The sequence below is a fragment of the Anabrus simplex genome, chromosome 2 (assembly GCF_040414725.1).
Source record: "Anabrus simplex isolate iqAnaSimp1 chromosome 2, ASM4041472v1, whole genome shotgun sequence".
NCBI lineage: Eukaryota > Metazoa > Arthropoda > Insecta > Orthoptera > Tettigoniidae > Anabrus > Anabrus simplex.
This window is the reverse complement of record NC_090266.1, coordinates 533,284,933-533,312,736: the sequence shown is the minus strand read 5'-3', so window position 1 is coordinate 533,312,736 and position 27,804 is coordinate 533,284,933. Positions and strand designations below refer to the sequence as shown.

Sequence of the window (27,804 nt, the reverse complement as noted above, 5' to 3'; positions counted from 1 at the left end):
GACATCCTGTGACACGTAGCCATACCCTTTCTGCATGACACCCCAGATGCCATATTTCAGCAGGACAATGCGCGACCACATGTTGCTGTATGAACACATGCCTTCTTGTTGTTCCAGGATGTCAGACTGTTGCCCTGGCCCTCCCCATCACTGGACTTGTCACCAATCGGAAATGTGTGCGATGTGGTGAAATGACGAGTGCCGTGCTGTGACCCAATGCAAACCACCAAAGATGAACTCTGGAACCAAGTGAATGCAGCATAGATGGCTATATCCCAGGATGTCATTCAAGCCTAATATGCGTTGATACCATCACGCATGGAACAAGTTATCATTTTTTTTTTTTTTTTGCTAGGGGCTTTACGTCGCACCGACACAGATAGGTCTTATGGCGACGATGGGATAGGAAAGGCCTAGGAGTTCGAAGGAAGCGGCCGTGGCCTTAATTAAGGTACAGCCCCAGCATTTGCCTGGTGTGAAAATGGGAAACCACGGAAAACCATCTTCAGGGCTGCCGATAGTGGGATTCGAACCTAGTATCTCCCGGATGCAAGCTCACAGCCGCGCGCCTCTACGCGCACGGCCAACTCGCCCGGTGAACAAGTTATCAGCGCCCATGGAGGACCCAGTACCTAATAGGCAACAGGACACATGCTGAACCTTGGTGACTGAAATGCTAATTGTTTCTGCAGAACATACAGTACTAATGAATATGTCCTCTGAATGTGAACTTCCTATCTCTAGTCTTTCAAGGTGTTCTGTTTTTTATGTACATGAATGTAATATATATCCTAATGCACTCTCTAGAGATCCCTGAACTTAAATACAGAGTTTCAGGATATTCTGTCAAGCCATTTTACCATAATGTTCACACAAACAAACAACCAGACAGAAAAAAATTGAACTGAATCCACATTCTGTATAGCTAATCTAGGATAAAAATGAAATATGAGGCAAAAATTTTAAGTCTAGAGACAAAATTGTAATTTTATTTCTGAAAGATAGAGTTTATGTTGAGGCACTGGCTGGAGTGTAAAGAGATAAAGTACAATTGAGGATGTGGGCAAACACTTCTCATAGCACATAAAGTAGGTAAAGGAAAAGGGCATTACTTTCTTTTAACCATACGGTGTTTAACTCAGCTCATGTCACTAAGATGAAACTTACCAACAACTTTCCTCCATGTAAGTGTAGGATTTGGAAACCCTTCAGCTTGACAGTGAAACATAACAACTTCATCCCGTGTGACATTCAGATCTTTTGGTTCTGTCACCCATCGTGGAGGCACTGTAGAATATGTATTAAATTATAGTTCAATCTGTACATGTTAACACACTCTTAGTAGTAATAACTGTAATGACAGTATTACTGGAAGTATATGAAGCACATGTAACTAAATTTAAAAGGAAGTATAAACATCCAGGAATTCAATATAATGACAATACTATGATTATTGTACATATAGAATACAAGGGTACCTAAACTTATAGTCAACTGTGTTAAAATATTTAATTATGACATGAACATGTGCTAGACATGATTAATTAAGAGCGATTCCACAAATGCGTGACCTTGTGGATAAAAAATGATTACAGGGATATGTCAGGACATGGCCACATGGGCTTTAGGCATAGAATATGTCTATCTATCTATTGTAGCAGTCAGATGTGAAATGAAAGAATTTATTGATTGAAACATGAATTTAATTTCACATATTATTTTGCAGCATTTACATTTTACTGCTGGAAGTATTCAAACTAGATAAATAACATTTTGAAATTCTTATACATTAGGCAATTAAAAAAAATGTTGTAAAAGAAGGGTGTGAATTCCCAACATATAGAATGAGTTGAAGTAATTACAGTGATGTCCAGCACAGCTTATGAATAGGACACAGGTGGACATCAATGTTTCTACTAAATGTAAGATCCAAACACGTATTTCTAAAGAGCGGCAATCATTGTTGATGATGAACCAAGGCACAATTGAAAGTATGTTCCATTGTTGTTCGAGTCGTCAGTTCATAGACTGGTTTGATGCAATCTACATGTCACCCTATCCTGTGCTAATCTTTTTTATTTTTTCCTAACTGCAGTTGAGTCCAGTTAATCCAAACAAATTGAGACTGGAGTCTGTTCAGATTATGAAATTTTCAGATTAACAGGAGAATAGTTTCTACAATACAGTACAGTACACAATTTGAAATGTCCATTCTTTAGCAGTTGCATTAATAAAATACTGTACAAATTACAGTAGTTAATAACCTGTAGAGGACAAAACAACTAAAACTAGTTTAAAACTTGTCTTTTAAAACTGCTGAAGTATGGTAACGGGTTACACTTCTGTTTCTGTTTAAGTTTACCTAAACTTTCTGCTGCTTTGTTGGTTGTAGTGCTACAGAATGTGAACACCTGACTCTCACTGCAGTATGCCACAGTTATAAAGGTCTCTGGGTGATTCTGCCCTCCTCAGTTAGCTGCTGGCTTTACCTCAGCTTACTAGCAGTGCTATACTGTGATAAATTCGATAAAGTTAAGGCATGAAAATGGCAAGCAAATGAAAGCACAGGTCTTGTAATCTTTGAAAAACACTGGAAGTGCTGAAACTGTTTGACAAGGGTGACAGTGCATCAAGATTATCTGTGGAGTTTGGTGTTGGAAAAGCTATGATTTCTGACTGGAAGAAAACCCGTTCTAAAATCGAACAGTTTTGTATAGCATCATCAGCAGACATCCATAAAACCTGTCAAATATCAAAAGTGTCCAAATTCGATAAACTCGATGAAGTGCTTTATTTATGGTTTTCACAGGAGAGGCAAAAAGGTACTATGTTAAGTGGACCTCTTGTTCAAGAAACGGCGCTTCAACTAAATAAATGATTGAATGGAGATGTTTCATTCACTTCCAGTATTGGATGGTTCGATCGATGGAAGAAAAGGCAAGGAATATATCAGTTAACAATAACAGGAGATCAGTTGATCATGCCACTACAGAAGATCACATCAGTGAATTTAATGACTTGGTATCATCAGCAAATTATTCACTGCAAGAAGTGTATAACGCTGACAAAATGGGTTTAAATTTTAAGGCCCTTCAAAATAACAGCCTTGCATCTATGGAGGAATCTCATGCACCAGGGTTTAAGATTACTAAGGAATGTGTTACTATATCAGTGTGTAGTAATGCTGCAGGAACAAATAAATTGCTCCTAATGGTTATCAGCAAATCAACAAAACCAAGGGTATTAAAAAACTGCAACATGAACACTCTTCCAGTTTACTAAAGGAATCAAAGAAAGGAATGGATGGATGCACAACCTTTCAAGGAATGGTTTAAAGAACAGTTTATTTCATCACTAACAAGTTTTAGTGCAATAATTGGTTTGCCTTCTCGGGCATTGCTCTTAATTGACAATGCTCCATCACACCCAGCAGTGAGTGAATTAACTTGCGGTGAAGTAAGAGCAATTTTCTTGTCTCCCAATGTTGCATCGATATTGCAGCCAATGGACCAGGGCATTCTGCGAAATGTAAAACTTGTGTATAAATAGAATCACTGTGACAAAAGAAACTAACAGACTTTGTAAAGATAAACGACCAGTGATTGATGGTATATGATGTGTAATTAGGTTATATTAAGTTATTCCAGTAGCATATGACTAATAAAATGCAAATAAATCTTCATTCTGTGATATGTTCTTTCATTTCAATATGGAGAAAAATTTGAAAGAATGGAATATTTCAGATCGGATTAATCGGATTTTCAAATTACCGGGGTTTGGATTAACGGGACTCCACTGTACTATGTATTACATCTGCTCTAATCTGCTTGTCATTTTCATACCTTGGTCTGCGTCTACTGTTCTTAACACCTACACTTCCCTCAGAAATAAACCGAAGAAGTCCTGGGTGTCTTAAGACGTATCCTATCATTCTATCTGTTATGCTTATCAAATTTTGCTGAATCAATCTCCTCCCTTCGCATTAACACCACCTTTCAAAACATTCTATTCTTTTTTCTTTCTGAACTAGTTATCTTCCATTTTCATTTCCATGCAATTGCCATGCTCCAGACAAAAGTCTTCAAAAACATCTTTTTAATTCCCATATTAATGTTCGAAGTGAACAAATTTCTTTTCTTAAGAAAAGCCTTCCTTGCTTGTCCTAGTCTGCATTTTATGTCCTCCATTCTTCTACCATTGTTAGTTATTTTACTACCCAATAAACAATATTCATCTACTTTCTTTAAGAGTTTATTTCTTAATCTTATATTTCCTGCATTACCTGACTTTGTCTGACTGTAGGACTACTCCATTCATTTTGTTTTGGACTTATTTATTTTCATCTTGTACTCCTTCCCTAAGACTCTGTTAATACCATTCAGCAATTTCTCCAGATCTTTGCAGTCTCAGATAAAATAACCATATCATCGGCAAATCTCAGGGTTTTGATTTCCTCTCCTTGGATTGCGATTTCCTTTACTGCCTGTTCTATATAAACACTGAAAAGGAGGGAGTAACAAACTGCAGCCTTACCTCACTCTCTCCTTTCTGGATTGCTGCTTCTTCTTCAATAAAAACAAAAAACAAAAACAATAAATTCCATGTAACTCCCTGCAACTCATGATGGTCCCCTGTACATCATGAGTGAAGGGACATGGACAACGATGCATACTCTGTAATGTGTTCCCATGTTTGCCACAATATTGGAAAGAGTTCTTGTGTTAGGGCATTCCAGTTATCCACCAGTATGGTTGACAACTGCTGGATGGTCGTTGGTGCATGTGGATGTGCTGCAATACGTTTGCCCAACATGTCCCACACAAGCTTGATGAGATTTAAGTCGGGGGAATGGGCAGGCCAGTCCATTCACCGAATATTTTCTCATTCCAAGAGCTTCTCCACCTGCACTGTTTGATGCGGTTGTGCATTGTCATTCATAAAAATGAAGTCAGGGCCTAAAGCACCCCTAAAGAAAAAAGATGCCCATGGGGAAGGGGTACACTGTCACAGTAACCGACGAGTGTACCCCATTCAAAGATTTGGAGGTCAGCATGCCCATGCAACATTATGCCTCCCCACACCATAACACTTGGGCCACCAAAATGATCATGTTTGGCAATGTTCCTGAGAGTATTACATGTTCCCACCTCTCGCCAGATGAGGATATGTCTAGAATCACTACTCAGACTGAATCTGCGTTCATGTAAGAAGAGCATGTGACCCCACTCCTTATCGGTCCAGACTTGATGCTCTTGGCACCTTCGCAAACGGTGCTGCCAATGTGTGGGTGTCAACGGAACACAACGTAATGGTCGTCAGGCAAACAGAGCACCCCCATGCAGCCGCTGTACCACTATGGAGTGTGAGATTGGGTGCCCTACAGTTTTGTTAAATGTGGTTGCAATTTCACCCGCTGTTTGACGTGAGCCTCTTCTTGCCTGTTGTACAATGTAGCGGTCATCTGGTGCTGTAGTTAACCACTGTCGACACCCTCCTCTCCTTCAGGCAGCAGTGCCTGTGGTTCGGAATGCTCTCTATGCACATGAAACAATGCTGTGAGCAATACCAATCTCCTGGGCTACACTCACCACACTTTGTCCCTCTTCCAGTTTCCCTTTGTGAAGTCATCCAAATGTTGTCTCCGGGCCATGTTGTAATGAATAACACCACCACAGTACACAGTAAAACTCACTGCATGACTCACACTGTCTTGTCCCATTCCTTCAACTGCCTCATTTTGTGGGGCCAGATCTATTTAGCACTATAATCGCACTGACCTCACGCCAGGTCTCTATGCACATGTGGGAGACCACTGGCAACATATTACCACACTTTCATTCATTGCCACTGAGTAGTTGATATGTTATGTTGCTTTATCTATCTTGTCCTTAAGTTTTACACTGTAGTGTACATAGCAATGAAGTTATTAGCATTTCAAATCTTTCACATAATCATCACAGGCATTTTTCTTGTTGGACCATCTGGATGAGGCGTATAGGCCTACTACATCAAATATTGAAACTTAATTTGTAAATATTTTATAAGCTACATGTGTCCTAATGGTGAAAATGGCTACTGGTATTTAAAAAAAAGAGAGAGAGGAAGATAAGTTATAAATGCAAACTATGACTCATATCTTAGGGTATAAAAACTGCCATGAAACTTTAGATATCTCTGTTCTGCAAGTTACATTTGAACCCAATGATAATAACATTTTAAGGTCAATTTTTGTTATGCATTACCGGTATATCTTGGTTCTCTTGTAGCAAACCAATGCCTAACATGTCTTGAATATCCATGTCCATTTGGTAGTAATTATAATAAAATACACATAATTGTACCAACTTCTTGACATGAACTATGACCAACAAATTATCTTAGAACACTTTCTGCCATGAATATACTCATCAGTAGCATCAGACTCACAGGATAAGGAACAGCTGATGTGCTGTGTTTAGAGACATAACAATGGAATGGTGTCATCACAGACTTCTCATTAAGTAGCTACAGTCTGAATTTCAGCAAATGCATAGGGAAATTAAAATTCATGTCCTTATGATTTAAATTCCATATGAAATTGGAGATCGCATGGCTATGACCATGGTATCAACAGTCACATAAAAGTACAATTTTTCTTCATTTTTAGTATTCTGTTCATAGTCAACATTGCAGTTATAAAAGCATTTCTTTATGATGCAGTCGTATAATACAAGGAATTTAAATTGTGTCTGTTCACTGATGATTCTTAGGGACATGGTATGTGCATATATTTCACATACTTCTACAGTTTCAGAGAGGAGCCCTTAGGGGTTATGGTGGTCAATTTTCTGCTTTATGTTTATGCTTGTATGTAATATAGGGTTTCTAAAAGAAATGTCTGAGTTTTGTTGAATGCATGGTGTGTTCTTCGTACTCTGTTTGAAATTTTTCTTTCACAGCATTTTTAGTCTGTAAATTCCTGATTTAATGTTGGGGACTCTCTAATTGAGAAGACAATTAGGAGCTTGGTTATCTTTGAGGAAGCTGTGGAAAACAGAAACATGATTGATTACTAGTCATGGAGAGACACATGGTCCTAGGGTTTACTGATACTGCTATAGAAATGAGTACCAGGAGAAAAAATTTGTTGGGCAAAGCACACCGGAGGTGACAATAGTATAAGAGTTGACCTTTCTTTAATTGAAGCTTCTTTGCTGGTAACTTGCACACAATCATTTTTTCTTTCATTTTTTAGAAAGCTGTAAATTAGTGTATGATTGAAACATTTAACATTCATATTCTTGTTACATGGATTCTATAATACACTTCTCATCAGAGAAGATCACAGCATATTATTGTACATCATAGGACACAAAGCAACCACTAATGTTTGCATAAGGAATATTTTATAAGATACATGTGTCCTAATGGTGAAAATGGCTATATAAGAAGGAGAGGAACATAAGTTATAAATGCAAATGCAGTTATAAAAGCATTTCTTTATGATGTGGTCATATAATGTATGGAATTTAAATCGTTTCTGTTCACTGATGATTCTTAGGGACATGGTATTGGCATATATTTCACATACTTCTACAGTTTCAAGGAGGAGCCCTTAGGGGGCTCATGGCTTATGACCCATGTACTCATTGAAACTAATATGAACCTCAGAATTTGCTTATGTCAACCAGTCTCTCCCTTATTCCTTTTTTTATGGCTTCTGGAGAGGCCTGGTGCAGAACTTTACAGTTGACGTCCACAGGCGACTTATGCATCTGTAAGGATGGGATCCATCCACCGAGCCAGAGTAATTATTCAACAATGAGGGTTAAAATCCCCAAACCTGCCGGGAATTGAACCCACAACATCTTGGACCAAAGACCAGCATGCTAACCTATTAGTCACAGAGCCAGATGCCAACCAAGTATTAGGACACAGATGTCAACAGAAACATGGCAATTCTTCTCATCATCCTCAAATGCCTCAAATAAAGGCGCAAAAGACACAGTATGTACTTCAGCTGCTCCTGTCCTATGAGTCAGTTTTAAAAGAAAATATAAGAAATCTTTCCAGTCGGTAAAACACAATTATAAAATAAAATGAACATTATGACATAAATGTTTCATTTTAAAATTAATAGCTTTTTCTTTCTTGAAGCTTATTAGCCTGGAGCATGGCTATAAAGTTGTTGCATTAACTTAGAGAGTATGTAAATTTCACGAAATAGTGTCATTGTAGGATTTTAAGAATTTTATGAATATTTTTAAATCTTTTTTTTTTTTTGCTAGTGGTTTTACGTCGCACCAACACAGATAGGTCTTATGGTGATGATGGGAGAGGAAATGCCTAGGAGTTGGAAGGAAGCGGCCGTGTCCTTAATTAAGGTACAGCCTCAGCATCTGCCTGGTGTGAAAATGGGAGACCACGGAAAACCATCTTCAGGGTTGCTGACAGTGGGATTCAAACCCACTATCAGCCAGATGCAAGCTCACAGCTGCGTGCCTCTAACCGCATGGCCAACACACCCGGTATTTTAATATTTCATAATTACTTACAGTGTTATATTCAAACTATTTATTAAGCTCACATCACATCCTCCTATGTTTCCACAGCCACAGTATGTAGTGAAATCAATTTCTTGGACCAACTGTGTAATGAAAATTCAATATTTCGTTAAGAATATAAATATAATTGCCAGGCTGAGTGGCTCAGACATTTCGAGGTGGTAGCCTTTTGACCCCAACTTGGCAGGTTGAAGATTGGGTCAGTCCAGTGTTATTTGATGGTGCTCAGATAGGTCAACCTTGTGTTGGTAGATATACTCTTACGTAAAAAGACTCCTGTGGGACTAAATTCTGGCACTCGGCGTCTCCAAAAAACCGTAAAAGTAGTTAGTGGGATGTAAAGCCAATAACAATATTATTATTATAATTATGAGTTGCTGACTTGTGGAATCGCTCTTAAACAAAATTACACTTGCCTGTGAATTTAAACTTCCTGATCATTACATAATGTTCAAGTACTGGTAGTAAGTTTTCAAATTTCAGGCATGCTGAATCTGGATCTAAAGTCAGTTTTTCTCCACCACATCAGGCATCTTTGCAAAATCAAAATGAATATAAAATAAAACTCACATACATGCAGGATTAATACACAATTTCATTGCATGTAAGGAATGCTTTTTTCCTAGTTATTTTTACTTACCTCAACACTCCTTACATTGTTATATTCATGAGAATAATATAAAAATGGATAATGTATTGTGTAAACACATTTGAGGAAAAACATAAATTAAAAGCATCTGAAATAGTGCTTTGCACTTACTGTTTTACTAGTAACATGTTCTAGAATGACAATCTATGGTTTCAATTTTATATCTTAAATTATATTAATAAACTCCTTTGTGTTGCTTTTTGCTTGTGAACTGTAGTTGGATTTTCTATCTTCCATAACCAGCAGTAATCAACCAACTTATATGTGTTCCATTTCCCTTGATATCTGTGTTCTACTTCCCTTAGATCCTGGTGGAATTTTTCTCCTTGTTCTTCCAAGGTTCTCAGGGAAATAGTCCAGTTACGAATGTAACGTGCACCTTTAGACTCATACTGCAGCCTACATCTTGGAAAGAAACAAGCATTCTCTCCAACTTTGTTTGGAATGTTGATCCTTTGTGTTGCCAAGGAAGTTTTGACTGCATGCCTTCCATGCCGATCGTTCTGCTATGCACATAATTCTTCAAAATTAGCATCAGTTTTCTGTAAATCGATTTTAGCATTACTGATGCCTAGCAGTCAATGGCACGGTACTGCAAGCATTGAAGCATTCACCTTCATTGTTTAGTGCCTGGACGAACTTCTTCATAAGCTCTACTTTGGTATGAAGGGAAGGTGGTATGAAGGGGAGGTAACAGTATATTAGACTTGTCAAAAATACCTCTTTGTTTTATATTTTTTGAGCCCACAATCAACTGTCTACGAAGCCATTCCTTTTGGGTGCAGTGATGTGACCTTGTTCGACTGTCCCACTCACAAAGAAAGCAGGAGTGATTTATGTAACCTGCTTGTAGCCGTAACAGAATACCTATCACTTTAAAGTCACCACATGCTTGCCACTTATGGCGGTTTATTTCACACAGCTTCATTTCAAGATTTCCGTATGTTTTACTTCCAATAACTGAATGTGCAATGGAAACTGATATAAGTTTATTTTCAAACTATGCTTGGAGGCACCAATAAAAAGTCTCCAGTGGGTAGAGTGAAACAGTGGTACTGCTAGTTTCAGCATAACATCCAGAATGCTGTTGCAGTAAACCCAAGTACACTCTTCAGAAAAAAAAGGGTGGAAATTGTTCTTTGCAATATCTGTACCAATAATACATTGTCCATAGTGTCAATGTGTTTCTTTCACATAGTCTAGGTTCAAGTATCTCAGCAGATTATTTTTTTTAAGGCCAAGATCTTGAGCAAAGTCATTCAACACATTTTGCTCAATAATTTTGGGTTGATTTTCAACACTTTCTGGCAAGAAATCACAGTCAGAAATAACGCTGGCTATTTATGAATCAGATTCAGAATGGAAACAATCATATATTTACAGACATGATATAGGCTTTTGGGCTTATGTCGTGTCAAGAAAATAAGGTGAAATTCTTTATGTTTTGCATCATCGTGTTTTGTGTCATCAGAAGAAAATCTGGACAGTCAAGATTTTCTTTTGATGACGCAGAGCAAATTTCTCTGCGAAACATAAAGAATTTCACCTTATTTTCTTGACATGGCATAAGCCCAAAGGCCTATATCATGTCTATAAGTACGGGCCGTGAAAGCATCATGGCAACAATCATATAACTGTTCAGGATACTGCAGGACTGGTACATTATGGCCATGGAAAATTGGTAAAATTGTAGATGAAATATTGCTTGGATTCCTTCACATTCACATTCACAGAAGTAGCAGTGCATACTGTGATCTGTAGGTTGTCACCACACCACTGGAATTCTGAATGGTAACACTGTTCGCTCATCGTTCCTGATTCAGGACGCAAAAGCCATCCCAGAAAACAATGGCGGTAATGGTGGTAATGAACTGCTCTATACAAGCCTTACGTGGTTTCCCAGTCTGATGCACTGTAGGCCTTTGTCATGAAACTGGTTATTTTGCCTCACAGTTTTTTTTTGTTGCTATTTTGCTTTACGTCACACCGACACAGATGGGTCTTATGGCGATGACCTCACAGTTTTAATGGCACAAAACTTCCACACACATTACAGAATATATCAGAACTGTTCTTGCAGTCATGGTGAGGCATGTTGATATAAGTTCAGTAAAAAGATTAGTCCAGTATGCATAGGATACTTATGAAGACAAACATCTCTTTCACCAACAAGCAAAATATGACTTAGACTGTGGTGCCCAATGCACTGTAACAGATTGGGGCCACTGAGCTTTGGGCCATGAGCATGATTATACAGGGTTGCCAGATGGCTGCAGGAGATTGTGTTAATAAATTAATTCAGAAGTCTTATTTAAAGCAACACTCCTCCTAATAACGTAATTAGTGCATTAGTGCATGTGCATAAAAAAATCAGATTTTAAGGTGATGTGATGTGGGAAAATTAACATTGGATCCTGATTCAGGATGCAAACGCCATCCCAGAAAACAATGGCGGTAATGGTGGTAATGAAACCATCACTGGTCAGTGTTACTGACAATAATACTTTCATAAGTTGAAGCCATAGTGTTTATCTTCATTATTCAAAACATAAAATATTCAATTCTTTACTAGGTCTAGATTCTAGAATGCCTATGAGGAAGGAATTCTATGGAAAATAACTGGTATTAACACATTTACTCCCATATCTGACCATGGTCAGATTAGTTTTCCCTTGTGTAGAATATGGTAACCGACCTTAGTCGGATTTGAATTCATGCCCACTTTTTACGTTCAAATGTGCGTTAGATGACACAGTATTCAGTTTGTCAGTAGATAGCCAGCAGATGAATATTTTACACAGCTTGGAGTAATTTCTGGCATTGTGGGATGTGTGATCTGAATAAACACATGCCAGTCCCGAGGTCTCTGAAGTGTGCGGTTGGAATTCAAGTGGTGCTGAGTGATGATAGGAATAGTCATGGCAAATACAAAATCATACTAGATCATCTTGTGAAAGTGGTTACATAATTTTCAGATTTTTAGGGGTTTTAATATAGGAGTGGCCCCTGCTGGTGAGATGTAGTGTTTACACTGCACTGTGTCTTCTGGTATGGGCTAGAGCAATTTGTTACTTTCATTGACCTGTCTCAGTCTCATCCTTGGCTTTGACAATGTGAAAGTGACCGAAGTATGAGCGATGCTAGTAATAACATTCCTTATGCAGCCAGTTCCTGTTAAGAATGGTGTGAAAATATCGCTCATAGGGTCAGTTGGTGCATGCATTTCAGTGGGCTTGGCAGGCTGATATGCAGTAGCAACTACTGGCTCAGTGAGGAAAGCAACGGGAAACTACCTTACTCCTCATTTCCCTAGAACGCCTCTTCAGTGATGCCTAGGCTATCTGTTGATAGCTTTCAGTGGAACTGTGGGGGATCAAACCAGCCTTCGGGCTGAATACCTAACACACTAAGTTATATATTACCTAGCAAGTCAGGGTGGCATCTAAAAATCACAGGGCTGAATGAATAAATACCCGTGGAGGGAGCTGGGAGTGAATGTGTTAAATATATGTATGCTAAAATATACTTTTGAATGAAGGAATACATACATACAAACTCAAACTGATCAAATTATCCAAGAATTCTCGTAGCACATAAATAGGTGAAAAATAAACACAGTAACCATACACATCCCTACTTACATATAAAGTGGGACTCACACTGAAAAGCAATCTCACACACAACATCTAATACTACTGCAACCAATACACTGAAGCCACACAGTAAACTAGAGAGGGAAGAGCAACTGACAATCAAATGAAGTGGCCTTTCTTCTCACTTAACATTTCCCTACTGTGCTACTGAGCTCAGTGAAACTTAGATGAAAATGAAGAGACAGAGAGAGATATACCCACAGTCCCAAACCAATATCCAGCATAGTAACCATCCAATTAGAACTGATGAAATGTTGATAAACAACAAAACTCTGCCCGATACCTAGAAGTATTCTACTACAAAACCTATAAAAATATTCCTGGAAAAAATTTTACTCTGACACATGCTTCTTTCTGACTCTAAAAGTAATTTTATGTAGTGTGATATATTAGCACAACTGGTTCTTCATATTCTATATATTAGGTGAGTACTGTTTTAAATATGCACTGCCATTATAAATTAATTATAGGATCATATCTACATTGTTTTAATGTGTGAGTATATATACTTTCAACTAAGAAATCCCACTACATTCTGTCACACTGTGATATTTATTTTCCTTATATATTGACGAGAGTTTGTGTTGAGGTACTGATCAGAGGCCAAAGAGATAAAATACAAGATTTCAGATGACAAAAGATGTTCTCATACAAAGTGACAGAAAATTCTTTAATCATATAATTGAGTCATTGGGGTTGAAAAGTACATTGCGTGGTAAATGCATTCAAAATAAATGATATTGCTAATTTATGGCTGAAATGGGTTCTAATTCTATGATAAATTGTGGGAATATCACCTGTAGAATAGTTTTAATTAAAATGGAAGCTAATTTAGATCCTGCTCCCCGAAAATTAATAGTCGGATCCACTAATCGGCGGGAAGTATTGGACATTATTTCTATACAAATATGATGCAGAATGACTGCAACACCTATTATGTAATATATCAGGTATCGAAAAACGTTTGTGCCGTATTTTTCAGTGAGAAATAAATAATGACTCGGTAATTTCTTGCAAATGCATTTTATTCAGCAAAATAATCTCCTTGAGCTTCAATTACATGTTCCCAATGAGATACAAGCTTATAAATCCCACGTTTGTAAAAGTTCTTGTCCCTAGAAGCAAAAATTGGCCTGCGTGACATCATCCCGGTTTTGGAACTGTTGTTCAACCAAATGGTTTTCCATGGCTAAAATCAGGTGATAGTCAGATGAGCAATGTCACGGCTGTAACAAGAAGTCCTCAACCAAGTGTGTTGATTACCTCCTTGGTTGCTTTCGCAGTATGAGGTCTAGCATTGTCTTGAAGAAAGATCGCTCCTTTCCTGTTGACTAGTGCTGGCTGTTTCTGACGCAGTGCCAACTGCAACCCTTTGCAACTGGGATGAGCACACCCCAGTTGTGATGGTTTTGCCATGCACTAGAAATTAAAAGTGCACTATACCAGTGCTGGTCCACCAAACACAGAGCAGTACCTTCTGTCGATGAATGTTTTGTTTGGGGACAAATGCAACAGAACCAGGGGATGAGCAATAATATTGAAGGTTTGTTAGTGCTAGTGCTGCTGCTGGGAGCCCATATACTTATGAACACAGGTATTTGGTCATAAACTCGAAGAAAACCAAACAGCGTATATCTTCAAGTGATATCAATTTAGAGGCCACATCAAACATGACACCAAACTTTGATATATAGCTGCAACGAAGAAATAAAAATAAGTAAGATATTCAAATAAATTAGAAATTCACCGTGAAATTATTAGTAAACTTTGCTTTTACATTTAAATATTTATAAATATATAACTTCTACAGCTTTATATTTATAAAACCAATATAAATGGTCTGTTATTGGACATTATAAATTTTCCAGGAATATCTGCTTGTAAATAATTTTGATTATAATTCAAACTGTAATTTTTCAAAAACTTAAAATATACATATTATTTACCTCTGATCTATCAATACATTAATGTGAGTTCAGCTACAGTGGACTAGTCTAAGATTCAAGGTCCAGAGTGATCTGGCTCTTGGCTAGGTGTTCCAAGTTGGGTTTGGCACTCAAAGGTAATCAAATTGTAAGGGTTTGATTTAGATGTATTCAGCAGATGCAATGTAACAGAAGAGATGACTATCCATTGCCTGCATGGAAGCTGATTATTCAGAAAAAATGTCAAAAACATATACTAGAACATGACCAAATTTCCTTAAATTATTAATTACAAAATTTGCTAACATGTTAAGTCTTTAATTATTGAAGTTATATTAATATTATTGGTAAATATTCATATTTAGAATATTTTTATTTATTTTAAAGATCAGACTAATCAGAGGAAAATTGATCAGTGACTAGTCTTGTTATGCATGATTTCACAGGAATTTAATCTTATAGATATTGTAAGACAATTCTTAGGTATGTTATTACCTACACTACATACCAAGTGACCAAGATTCTCAGAGAGAGAATGGCACACTTGAAGTTACAAAATTATGTGGTTAAGAAATTACTTCTTTTAACTTGGTCTACTGGATGGATAGTGATCTGAGACATATGACTAAAGTGCATTCGACAAAGCCATCAAGCGGTGCATTGTATACCCAAGACAAGGGTGCAAGTGTGTTCCTGAGTGAGTCGAACTGATTCCTGATGCGAGCCATGTAGTGCAGTGGCGAGGCATGGCAGTGTCTGCCGTGTAGACAATAGTGCGGACATCAACTGGCACACAGTGCAGCGAAGCCAAACCAAATATCTTACTTTGTGTAATATGTGTAAATGTATAACGAGAGTGTGCAGTGAAGCTAGATTTAACTGACACTGTTTGGTGCGGTAAGATGCGGTGCGGTGCTGACACGAACTGACAGCACAGTTACGTTACCGCTGACTATAAGCTGTGCTGTAACTCGTGTCTTCTTGGCCTGGTTGCTGGCAATACACGTGTAGTTTCCTGCATGGTTCCGGCCCACATGGGGTATGGCGAGCGTGCTATAGTAGGCATCTTCAGTCACATGAATTCCTAACTCGCGGGGGAGTGATTCGTCGTCCTTGAGCCATGTGATCGTGAGAGGTATGTCACCATCTTGGACCACGCACTGTACCTGAGTGCGAACACCCTCGATAAGCTCACCAAATGTGAATGGACCTATCCTGGGAGGAACTGGAAGAAGAGAGTGGGTCTTGATATAATTACATACAACTGTTATTTTTAGCAATCATCGTCCAGCTGGAAGCAGGCTGGTGAAAAATTCCTTAAGTTTATTGTGGCGCATATTGTCATACACAGGTTCCAATGGATGACAGCATAAGGAATACAGGGGATGGCCAGACGATGCTTGCGTCTGATTACCATTGACCAGCAGCTTGGATGAGTGAGAGGCTTCAGCTGCTGAGTTGGCGGCAAAGCAGGTGTAGGTTCCAGCATGGTGTGGTCGCAGGCTCTCGATGCTGAGGGAGCTGATGTGTTCACCCAACTGACGTACACCTACATCAGATTCGATGTTTTGCCCATCCTTTCGCCATGAAATGCTCAAAGGAAGATCACCTTTGGTGATGAAACACTGCACCCCAGCTCGATCCCCCAGGTGAAGGTCCGTTTGGAAGGCGAATGGAGCAATTTTTGGAGGAACTGTAACATAAACTTTCTGAAGTGCAGCTTTGGAAGTAAACTGCTCCAATGGTAACATAATACTAAAATACAAGTAAATATTAGAGTGAACTCTATGAGGTTTATGCTGGCCTGGAAAGAGAAGAAGATTATTATCAAGACAATGATGATGATGATGATGCAAATATACTTTCAGCTAATAGGTCTGCTGAGCACATGATTGGTATCTGGTTGGCCATTTCTGTTCTGTACTTTACTTGTGTTTGGCATGTACTTGGCAGATCTAATAGATGAATTTAAAGAAAAATATAACCATGAAAGCTAAATTTTGTATAATAATAATAATAATAATAATAATAATAATAATAATAATAATAATAATAATAATAATAATAATAATGTAAGGGAGAAGTAATACATTTTTCTCAAATATAAGAGTGATTCAAATGAAAGTGAATTGGCTTGCTCTACATCGAACTGTTTCAATGATATAACATCATTTGTTTGGTACTTTTATTTTATATGGCTTGAGCCGGGAAGTACCAAATATGAAGTTCTTAAGGCCCTAAAGATATACAACTGCACATTACAAGGTGAAGTCATTTGAGCCCCATCAAATCGTAAGCTATCTATGAAAGCTGTTGCAGATACTGATATGTACAGATGTTTTACACAATTTAACGGGGGCAAGAAATGACGAAGTAGGCCTCCTGGATCAAAGCACACCAGAAATATTTAGTCTATGCTTAGTAGCCCTGTGCTGCTGCTGTTGATAATGATAATCTGAGTTCATAAATGACTTTATCTGTGATAATCATTCAGTACCATTATCATACTTTAAACTAGGAATATGTACTTTACTATTTAACATTAGCACTTCATGATGAAAGTTTGTCTGTATTTTAGAATTACCATATTTATTTGCATATTTTCTGTACTTATTTTTGAAAAAAGAAAAAGACCCGTCTTGAAGTATGGGTGTGTAATATATGCAAAAAGAACACACCGTCCACTATGTGTTACTACAATACACTTATATTAATACAAGCATAATTCATAGGCCTACCGAGCGAGTGGCTGCATGGTTTGGGTCACATAGCTTTCAGCTTGTATTCAGGAGATTGTGTGTTCAAACCCCCACTGTCGACAGCTCTGAAGATGGTTTTCTGTGGTTCCTCATCTTCACACTAGGCAAATGCCAGGCCTTATTGAAGGTCATGGTCAATTCCTTCTCACATCTAGTCCTCTCCTGTCCCATCTTCGCTATAAGCCCTATCTGTATCAGTGTGATGTAAAGCAAACTGGCAAAATAAAAATTAAATGAATTAAATAGGCCTTAACTTTGAAAAGGGTCAGAAACTTAAAGCCCATCATTGGCTTGTTCACAAGGTTTGGTATCCTGGAATGAATAAGAAAATTTTACATTAACATTAGTTTTTACAGCAATTTTGTGTACAGTATTAAAGTCTGTTACTTAAAATGAACTACAGAAACCTCTTAGGTCTACTGTAATTTAAACGGATTATAAAATCTCATACCCTAGATTTTATCATTACCATTGCTGGTCTCTGACTCAGATTCTTTCATTGTTGTGTCATCAATGGCAATGGCAACCTGGTCAGCAAGGGAGGTGTTGTCCAAAAATTTTCCAATTCCTGGTCCCTGAAATACATGACGACAAATTTTTGTGGCTGATAACAACTCACTTTCTTTTTGCCAATGTCGAATGTGTGTTTCTGAAACACCAGATTCTCCCTCCTCATTTTGGTTCCTGTTTCCTTCCACATATGGAATTAAGCGAACTTGAAAAACTGGCCGAACATATGTTGCCTTTACTGGCAGTCGCCCGCAGATCACTAATTTTTGTCAGAGACAGCAACGGTAGAAAATGCTCACAAAACTATTAACAGTCACATAATGGTGGGAGTCAACGACTGACCCATAACAAGTTTATTAATCATATCTTCTTTCTTACCAGGAAATTATTTATGATTTTATGGCTTTTATTTTTGTTACATTATCACAAAAAATCAGCTTTTAGTAGCAACTTGTTTTTCAGGTACAGAAATCCTTAACAGTTAATGCTAACACAGGATTTGTTCTCTCAACATTGTTAACTAGTCCAAACTAATTAAAAATGAGAAGGAAATTACTCAAGGAAAAGTAATATCTAAAATGGCGATTCAAAATTGTGTTGCAAAAATTACGTGCGAGCAAAAACGACTCGCGAGTGAAAATTACACCCAAGTGAAAATTATGCAAGTTAACACAGTATTCAAAGTATAGTATCTAATCCAGTAATGATTAAGAAGTATTTCTGCAAGGCAGTATTATTGAGCCTTTAAATTTTCTTATGTATAATCTATACTGGATGGTCCACCAGCCGCTTGGGATCTAGTTTTATGCATCTGGATGCTTTTACCACAAATCTGAAATAGGTTTGGTTTTTAAGTGAAAGTGAAAATGAAAAAGATGAAAATCCACAACCTGTTTCCAGTAATTCGACCAGGTCAGGAATGGAATGAATGAAGCCCCCATCTAGCGGAGAGAATAGGAATTGTGTCGGCAGCTGAAGCCTGTTGCACTCCTCTGCAGCAATGAGTAATGAATGACAGATGAAACAAAATGATAGAGAGTGTTGCTGGAATGAAATGTGACTGGGAAAACCAGAATGCCCAGAGAAAAACCTGTCCCGCCTTTGCTTTGTCCAGCACCAATCTCACATGGAGTGACCAGGATTCGAACCACAGAACCCAGCGGTTAAGAGGCCAGCGTGCTGCTGCCTGAGCCACGGAGGCTTGGTTTTTAAGTATTGGCAACTATTTTATTTATTGATACAGAACATACATACATTGTTATAAGTTTCATAGGCCTTCATTTAGTCACCAGCGTTGTGTACATCGTGTTCGCAGCGATACGGAAGCCGTCAAATCCCGCTGGCACTGCACAGTCTGTTGATGGTGCCAAGAGTGCAGCCCGTGGCCTCCAAAATGTCTTCAATTGTACAAAAATGCTTCCCGCATAGCGGCTCCTTCATCTTAGGGATTGAATCAAAGTTGCAGGAACTTAAACCCGGAGAATATTGGAGGGGGTGCTGGGGTGATAGAACACCTCCCAGCCCAAGCAACTGAACAGTTCAGACACAATGCCTGCTGTGTGTGCCCTAACACTGTCATAGAGAACGAGGGTTGGGTTATCCATGAAATGTCGCTATTTTCTTCTCAGAGCTGCTCGCAGCTTGTTTCGCAAAAATTAACAGTAGTACACCACATTAATGGTTTGCTATGAGAGAATGGTATGCATTAAGATCAAACCATCCCAATCATAGGCAAGAATCACCACTGACTTCACGTTGGTGGGGGTCTGCTGAACTGTTTGTTTTTGTGGTGATCCATGATGACGCCATTCGTTCGATTGGTGTTTCAGCTGTGATTCATAAGATTTAGCCCTGATCTCATCAGTGGCAATAATATGCCATAAGAAGTCCTCTCCTTCATGATCATAATGCTGCAAGTGTGTAAGAGAAGTGTTGTATTGCAGCCATTTCTGCATGTCTGTTAACTCATGCAGAACCTGTTGCATGGTTGCCATAACTTAAAAACCAACATATGTACATAGGTCTCTCTCCCTAAACCATGGTAATAAAAAGAGATGTGTGTTTACTGGCTAGAAGGCAGCAGAAATCATGAGCACCACTATAAATTCATTATGGGTACCTAGAATGAACCAGTAAAATGAGCCTAAATATGAAGAACATGTACCTTACAACAGGAATTGCACACAGAGACCAGCAGCAGGTGTTGTATAGGCTGGGAAATGCACGCTACATGTCAGAACTCACAAAGGCTCACATAGCAAGGGCACGGTGGGAGATATGATAGTAGACAATGCTCAAAGGTTCAAATCTCACAAAAGTATTTTTATTAACTGCCAATTGCCTGGAATGTGGTAAGGTTGCATACTTGACTGCTTCCAATGACTGATTTGTTTATTTTGCCCTGTAAAGCTTGAATGTATTGTGGCATAGAGTATGGAGCTGAATTAGACAAGGATGAGGAGATGATGGTCTGTGCATAAGGCAAAGGCAACCTGTTAGCTACGTGACACATGTTCCAAGCTTCGCAGACCACAGGTAGGGCAAAGTGTGTCCCAATGGAACAATAATGTAATGGTTATAGCGTCCGCCATGCCAACTTACTATGGGCTGGGGACGTCACCGTATTGGCCCACCCGCTTACGCTTCGACCGTGCCAATCACCAACAAGGCATCGGTGTTAGACCGGCCCCCTCTCGCGTCTTCCCATGGTGGCATGGAATAGGACTATGGAAATTATGAGGCGATTAACCTGCAGTCTTCCCTCTCGCAAGGTTCATGGATACATCCAGCATCCGGATTGTTCTGGAATGACTGGCGCAGATGTATGACAGGAGTGACTTGCCTGCGTTTCAGTTGGTGTGGTCCAGTCGTGAGCTCAGTCAGTGGGTGACTGTCAGTGCTGTGAAGTGCGAACTAGCGTGTTACAGCATGGACTGATGGTGAAAGAGGGACCGTGAAGCTGTGCGATTGACCTTGCAAAGTAAGACTGTGTAGGTGCATGCGAACTGTGTAGCTTGCAGCTGCTTTTCAAGTACAGTGTACACTGCCCTAGGGTATAAGTGCGTGTGATGAGTGACTATGTAATGTAACTGTTTAGCTTGTAAGAATAGTCTGTAGTGTTAGAACAAGTGAGAAACTAAGAGAGAGAGAGAGAGAGAGAGAGAGCATGAACTGTGTGTGTATTATGAGCAAAAGTTATGTGTAGTCCTGTGTACTTTTGTTGTTGTTTGAGTCATCAGTCCATAGACTGGTTTGATGCAGCCCTCCATGCCACCCTATCCTGAGCTAACCTTTTCATTTCTACGTAACTATTGCATCCTACATCTGCTCTAATCTGTTTGTCATATTCATACCTTGGTCTACCCCTACCGTTCTTGCCACCTACACTTCCTTCAAAAACCAACTGAACAAGTCCTGGGTGTCTTAAGATGTGTCCTATCATTCTATCTCTTCTTCTTGTCAAATTTAGCCAAATCGATCTCCTCTCACCAATTCGATTCAGTATCTCTTCATTCGTGATTTGATCTATCTATCTCACCTTCAGCATTCTTCTGTAACACCACATTTCAAAAGCTTCTATTCTCTTTCTTTCTGAGCTAGTTATCGTCCATGTTTCACTTCCATACAATGCCACACTCCACACAAAAGTCTTTAAAAACATCTTTCTAATTCCGATATCAGTGTTTGAAGTGAGCAAATTTCTTTTCTTAAGAAAGCTCTTCCTTGCTTGTCCTAGTCTGCATTTTATGTCCTCCTTACTTCTGCCATCATTAGTTATTTTACTACTCAAGTAACAATATTCATCTACTTCCTTTAAGACTTCGTTTCCTAATCTAATATTTCCTACATCACCTGCTTTCGTTCGACTGCACTCCATTACTTTTGTTTTGGACTTATTTATTTTCATCTTGTACTCCTTACCTAAGACTTCATCCATACCATTCAGCAACTTCTCGAGATCTTCTGTAGTCTCAGATAAAATAACAATATCATCGGCAAATCTCAAGGTTTTGATTTCCTCTCCTTGGACTGTGATTTCTTTTCCAAATTTCTCTTTGATTTCCTTTACTGCCTGTTCTATGTAAACATTCAAAAGGAGAGGGGACAAACTGCAGCCTTGCCTCACTCCTTTCTGGATTGCTGCTTCTTTTTCAAAGCCCTCGATTCTTATCACTGCAGACTGATTTTTATACAGGTTGTAGATAATTCTTCGTTCTCGGTATCTGATCCCTATCATCTTCAGAATCATAAATAACCTGGTCCAATCAACATCATCAAATGCCTTTTTTAGATCTACGAATGCCATGTACGTGGGCTTGTCCTTCTTGACTCGATCCTCTAAGATCAGACGTAAAGTCAGGATTGCTTCACGTGTTCCTACTTTTCTTCTGAAGCCAAATTGATCTTCCCCCAACTCAGCTTCAACTTGTTTTTCCATTCTTCTGTAAATAATACGTGTTAAAATTTTGCAGGCATGAGATACTAAACTAATGGTGCGGTAGTTTTCACACCTGTCAGCACCGGCTTTCTTGGGAATAGGTATAACAACATTCTGCCAAAAATCGGATGGGACTTCTCCTGTCTCATACATCTTGCACACTAAATGAAATAACCTTACCATGCTGGTTTCTTCTAAGGCAGTCAGTAATTCAGAGGGGATATCATCAATTCCAGGTGCCTTGTTCCAATTTAGGTCACTCACAGCTCTGTCAAACTCTGACCTCAAAATTGGGTCTCCCATTTCATCAGCATCAACAGCCTCTTCATGTTCCAGAACCAAATTATCTACATCGTTACCTTGATACAACTGTTGGATATGCTCCTGCCATCTTTCTGCTTTGTCTTCTTTTCCTAGAAGTGGCTTTCCATTTGAGCTCTTAATATTCATGCACCTAGATTTCCTTTCTCCAAAGGTTTCCTTGATTTTCCTGCATGCAGCATCTACCTTTCCCAGGATTATACAGCCTTCGACATCCTTGCACTTCTCCTTCAGCCATTCTTCCTTAGCTACCTTGCACTTTCTATCCACTTCATTCTTTAATCGCCTGTACTCTTTTCTGCCCTCTTCATTTCTTGCATTCTTGTATTTTCGTTGTTCATCAATCAGGTCTAGTATCTCCTGAGTTATCCACTGATTCTTAGTTGATCTTTTCTTCCTTCCTAACATTTCTTCAGCAGCCCTACTGACTTCATTTTTCATGACTCTCCACTCTTCCTCTACTGTATTTTCTTCGGCCTTTTCATTTAGTCCTTGTGCAACATGTTCCTTGAAACAATCCCTCACACTCTTTTCTTTCAACTTGTCTAGATCCCATCTTTTTGCATTCTTTCCTTTCTTCAATTTCTTCAACTTCAGATGGCATTTCATGACCAACAAGTTGTGGTCAGAGTCCAAGTCTGCTCCTGGGAAAGTTTTGCAATCCAACACCTGGTTTCTGAATCTCTGCCTAATCATAATGAAGTCTATTTGATACCTTCCAGTGTCTCCAGGTCTCGTCCACGTATACAGCCGTTGTTTGTGGTGTTTGAACCAAGTATTGGCGAGGACTAAATTATGATCAGTGCAGAATTCAACCAGCCGATTTCCTCTTTCGATCCTTTGTCCCAATCCAAATTCTCCTACCGTGCTACCTTCTCTTCCTTGGTCTACCACTGCATTCCAGTCTCCCATCACAATTAGATTCTCGTCACCTTTGACATATTGTATTAAATCTTCTATCTCCTCATATATTCTTTCAATTTCTTCATCATCCGCTGAACTAGTAGGCATATAGACCTGCACTATTGTGGTGGGCATTGGTTTGGTGTCTATCTTGGCGACAATAATTCTTTCACTATGCTGGTCATAGTAGCTTATCCGCTGCCCTATTTTCTTATTCATTATTAAACCAACTCCTGCATTACCCCTGTTTGATTTCGTGTTGATAATTCGGTAGTCGCCTGACCAAAAATCCTGTTCTTCCTGCCAACGTACTTCACTTATACCAACTACATCTAACTTTAACCTATCCATCTCCCTTTTCAGATTCTCTAACCTACCACAACGATTCAAACTTCCACGCTCCGACTCGTAGAATGTCAGTATCCATCTTCCTGATGATCGCCCCCTCTCGTGTAGTCCCCACCCGGAGATCCGAATGGGGGACTAGTTTACCTCCGGAATATTTTACCCGGGAGGAAGCCATCATCAGTACATCCTTCATACAGAGAGAGATGCATGTCCTCGGGAGGTGGTTACGGCTGTAGTTTCCCGTTGCTTTCAGCCGTGTAGCAGTATCAACACAGCTAAGCCATGTTGAGTATTATTACAAGGCCGTATCAGTCAATCATCTAGACTGCCGCCCTTGCAACTACCGAAAGGCTGCTACCCCCCTTTCGATGAACTATTCGTTAGTCTGGTCTCTCAACAGATACCCATCCGATCTGGTTGCACCTGCGGCTCGGCTATCTGCATCATTGGGACACGCAAGCCTCCCCACCGCGGCAAGGTCTCATGGTTCACAGAGGAGGCTGTGTACTTTTAATGTTTAATTAATAAATCTTAGTATAGAAGCCACCAGTCTAGTGTTAATTTATCTTACTACCCCACCAACTTGTCACAACTGGTGTCAGAAATTGGGATCGACTGGTGGCAGTAATTTCGTAACTAGCAATTTCTAGTGAACAGTAAAATGGATAGCGAACAATTTCAGGCTGTCCTCAATAAGTTAACCAAACTCTCATCCAAACAGGATGAAATCAAGAGCAAACTGAAACCGGAATTAAATGAACTTAAGGGTGGACAATGTAAATTAGGACAGGAAATACGCTCTCTTGAAATAAAATTAAAGAGTGACATTATGCAGGATGTACAGGAACTGGTAGAAAAACAGATCAGATAAATCCCATAGGTTGTGGAGTCAAGGGTTTGAGACCTAAAAGAAGAAGTAAGTGCCCAGCGTTCAAGAGTGACTCATGCTAGGACCACCAGCAGTGACAGCGGCTAGGGTGCCGCAGATATGAAACCCCCATGCTTTGACGGGACCACATCTTGGAGGACCACCTGGGCCCAATTTGAGACCGTGTGCATGCACAACGATTGGACATTGGAGGAAAGGGCCATGCACCTAATCGCCGGACTGCAAGGACCAGCAGTGGAAGTGCTACATGGCTTTCAGTCGGGTGTCACCTATGAGGAGACTGTTAGAGCGCTTGACAGCCATTATGGTGACCACCAGCTGGCAGTCAACTACTGAGTCCAGCTGAGGAAAAGGACCCAGCGCGCTAATGAGATACTGCAGGAATTCTTGCAAGATGTCAAGCAGCTAGCCCACAAGGCTCTGGATGGGCTGCCTCAGAACCACATTCAGCAGGAGGAAGCATATACATTCATTGATGGGCTCCGCGTCGTTGAGATCCGTCAAAAGCTGATGTTCAGTGGGGAGCATAACCTCAGGGAGGCCCTGACATTAAGCCCTGAGGATGGAGGCAGTGAAGGGAACAGCGGCACCGTCACTGAGAATATGAGTCTTGAGAAGCAAGGACACGCCAGAGACCCATCCCCTTACAGGAGAATGACGCACACCACCACCGAGACGCTGATGCATCAATAAGATCACCTGTTGGAACTACGGTGAGTGTGGCCACCTAAAGTTGTACTGCCATGTGAGTGGCGGTCCCCAATAAGAGGAACGAGTAAGGGCTGACAAGGAGAGAGGGTCGTCGGCACCATTACTACCGTCCCCTTTATTCACATTAAATGTGGTCACCGAGCGGAGCAACGACAGCTTGATTGGCGATGGGTGGCTCGAAGACAGGCCGTGCCAGGACACAATAGACACGTGGGCAGCATTAACCATCGCCAGGCCTGACATTGCTGAGGGACAGCCAGAGAAGGAACCCAACCACCCCTACATGCTGCAAACGGCCTCAGGAGACACCATCCCTTTCCTGAAGGAGGCGCTACTTCAACTGACACTGGGACAATGACACCTAAGAGTCTGGGCCTTTGTTGCAGCCATCAAGGTTGTATTCATCCTAGGTCTAGATGTGCTATGGGCATACAAGGCGACTGCCGACATGGGACAACATGTGATGTGGCTCGGCAGACAAGCGGTAATGCTCTGACGCCCAGGGATGCAACCCTAAGTAACATGATTAACACTGGCCAGTGACAAAGTGATACCAGCCAACAGTGAGATGATGGTGACGGCACATTTAGAGGCACCTGTACTAGGTGACAGCTTGACAGCTTGCTTGTTGAACCCGGATTGCCTACTGCCGATCAAGGACTCTACGTGGCCAGGACGCTTGTTCCGGCATCAAGCTGCGTGCCAGTATGAATATTGAATTTGATGCCACAGGAGCAGAGGATACCCAGCGGGACTTAGCTTAGGACTTATGAACCAGTCACGTACGTCTTGCCCTGGAAGCAGATCCGGAAGGTTATATGTGATGCCCTAAAACATTTCGAGGTGAGTTCCGGAACATCTTCACTGCTACCGGAGGCAACTATGGAAAGAGAGATTGAGTGTACCATCGCATTAACACTGGCGAAGCTGCTCTAAACCGACAGCCACCTCGTAGGATACCCCTGGCAAAGAAGGCGGAAATCAACCTGATGCTGGATGAAGCAGCGGGGAGTCATCGAGGAGTTGAACAGCTTGTGGTAATTGCCAGTGGTCCTGGTGAAGAAAAAGAACCGTGAGCTCCGCTTCTGCGCCGATTACCGCAAAATGAACGACATCACAAAGAAGGACTGTTTCCCATTACCTTGGATAGATGACACTCTGGACACGTTATCTGGAGCCTAGGGGCTTTCAACTTTGGACCTGAAGTCTGGATACTGGCAATTGGCACTCCATCTGGAAGACAAAGAGAAGACGGCGTTCTCAACTGGCCAAGGGCTCTACCAATTCACCATGATGCCCTTCAGCCTCTGCAACGTGCCAGCAACCTTCGAGCAACTGATGGAGTCTGTACTGAGTGGGCTAACTCATGACGCCTGCCTCAGATATCTGGATGATATAATTATTGTGGGACGCACATTCAGACAGCACATTAAGAACCTGTGGAGAGTGTTCCAGAGACTATGAGGGGCTCACTTAAAGTTAAATCCCAGAAAATGTCAGCTGTTCCAGAAGGAAGTGCGCTACTTGGGGCACATTGTGTCACCTGAGGGAGTAGCCACGGATATGGAGAAGCTAGGAGCTATCAGGAACAGGCCAGTGCTGAAGGACTAGCGAGAACTGAGGAGTCTCCTTGGCCTTTAAACATACTACCACAGATTCATAGCTGGCTATGCAGACATCACAAGCCTCTTACACGGCTCACTGAGGAGAGGAGGCCTTTCCAATGGTCAAGTGAGGCGTAGGCTGCCTTTCAGACGCTGAAGGAGTCCCTGTATATGGCACCCATCCTAGGATACTCCAAGGCTGGGGAAATGTTCATTGTAGACACTGACGCCAGCGATGTGGGAATTGGTGGGGTGCTGTCACAAGTGAGAGACGGCCAGGAAAAGGTGATCGCCTATTTCAGTAAGCGTTAAAAGCTGAGAGAAATTACTGCATGATGCGTTGGGAATTGCTGGCTATCGTGAAGACCTTGGAGCACTTTCACAAGTATCTGTATGGGCAGCCTTTCCATCTGTGCACTGACCACTCCACATTGACCTGGCTCCTAAGCTTCAGAAACCAAGAAGGACAGACAGCTCGCTGGGTACAATGCCTTCTGGAGTACGACTTCACCACAAAGCACCGACAAAGAAAGAAACACTGCAGCGCTGAT

At 40.3% G+C, this 27,804-nt stretch overlaps 1 protein-coding gene across 1 annotated transcript in view; it reads right to left on the bottom strand.

Annotated features, from left to right (window-relative positions):
- Positions 1–27,804, bottom strand: part of LOC136862916 (cell adhesion molecule Dscam2) — a 476,298-nt gene that overhangs the window by 226,764 nt on the left and 221,730 nt on the right. The window contains exons 8-9 of the mRNA XM_067139195.2: positions 16,185–16,463; positions 1,164–1,287 (exon numbers count right to left, since the gene is read on the bottom strand). Of these exons, the coding sequence (XP_066995296.2) occupies positions 1,164–1,287; positions 16,185–16,463 (403 nt within the window). The remainder of the gene's footprint in view (positions 1–1,163; positions 1,288–16,184; positions 16,464–27,804) is intronic.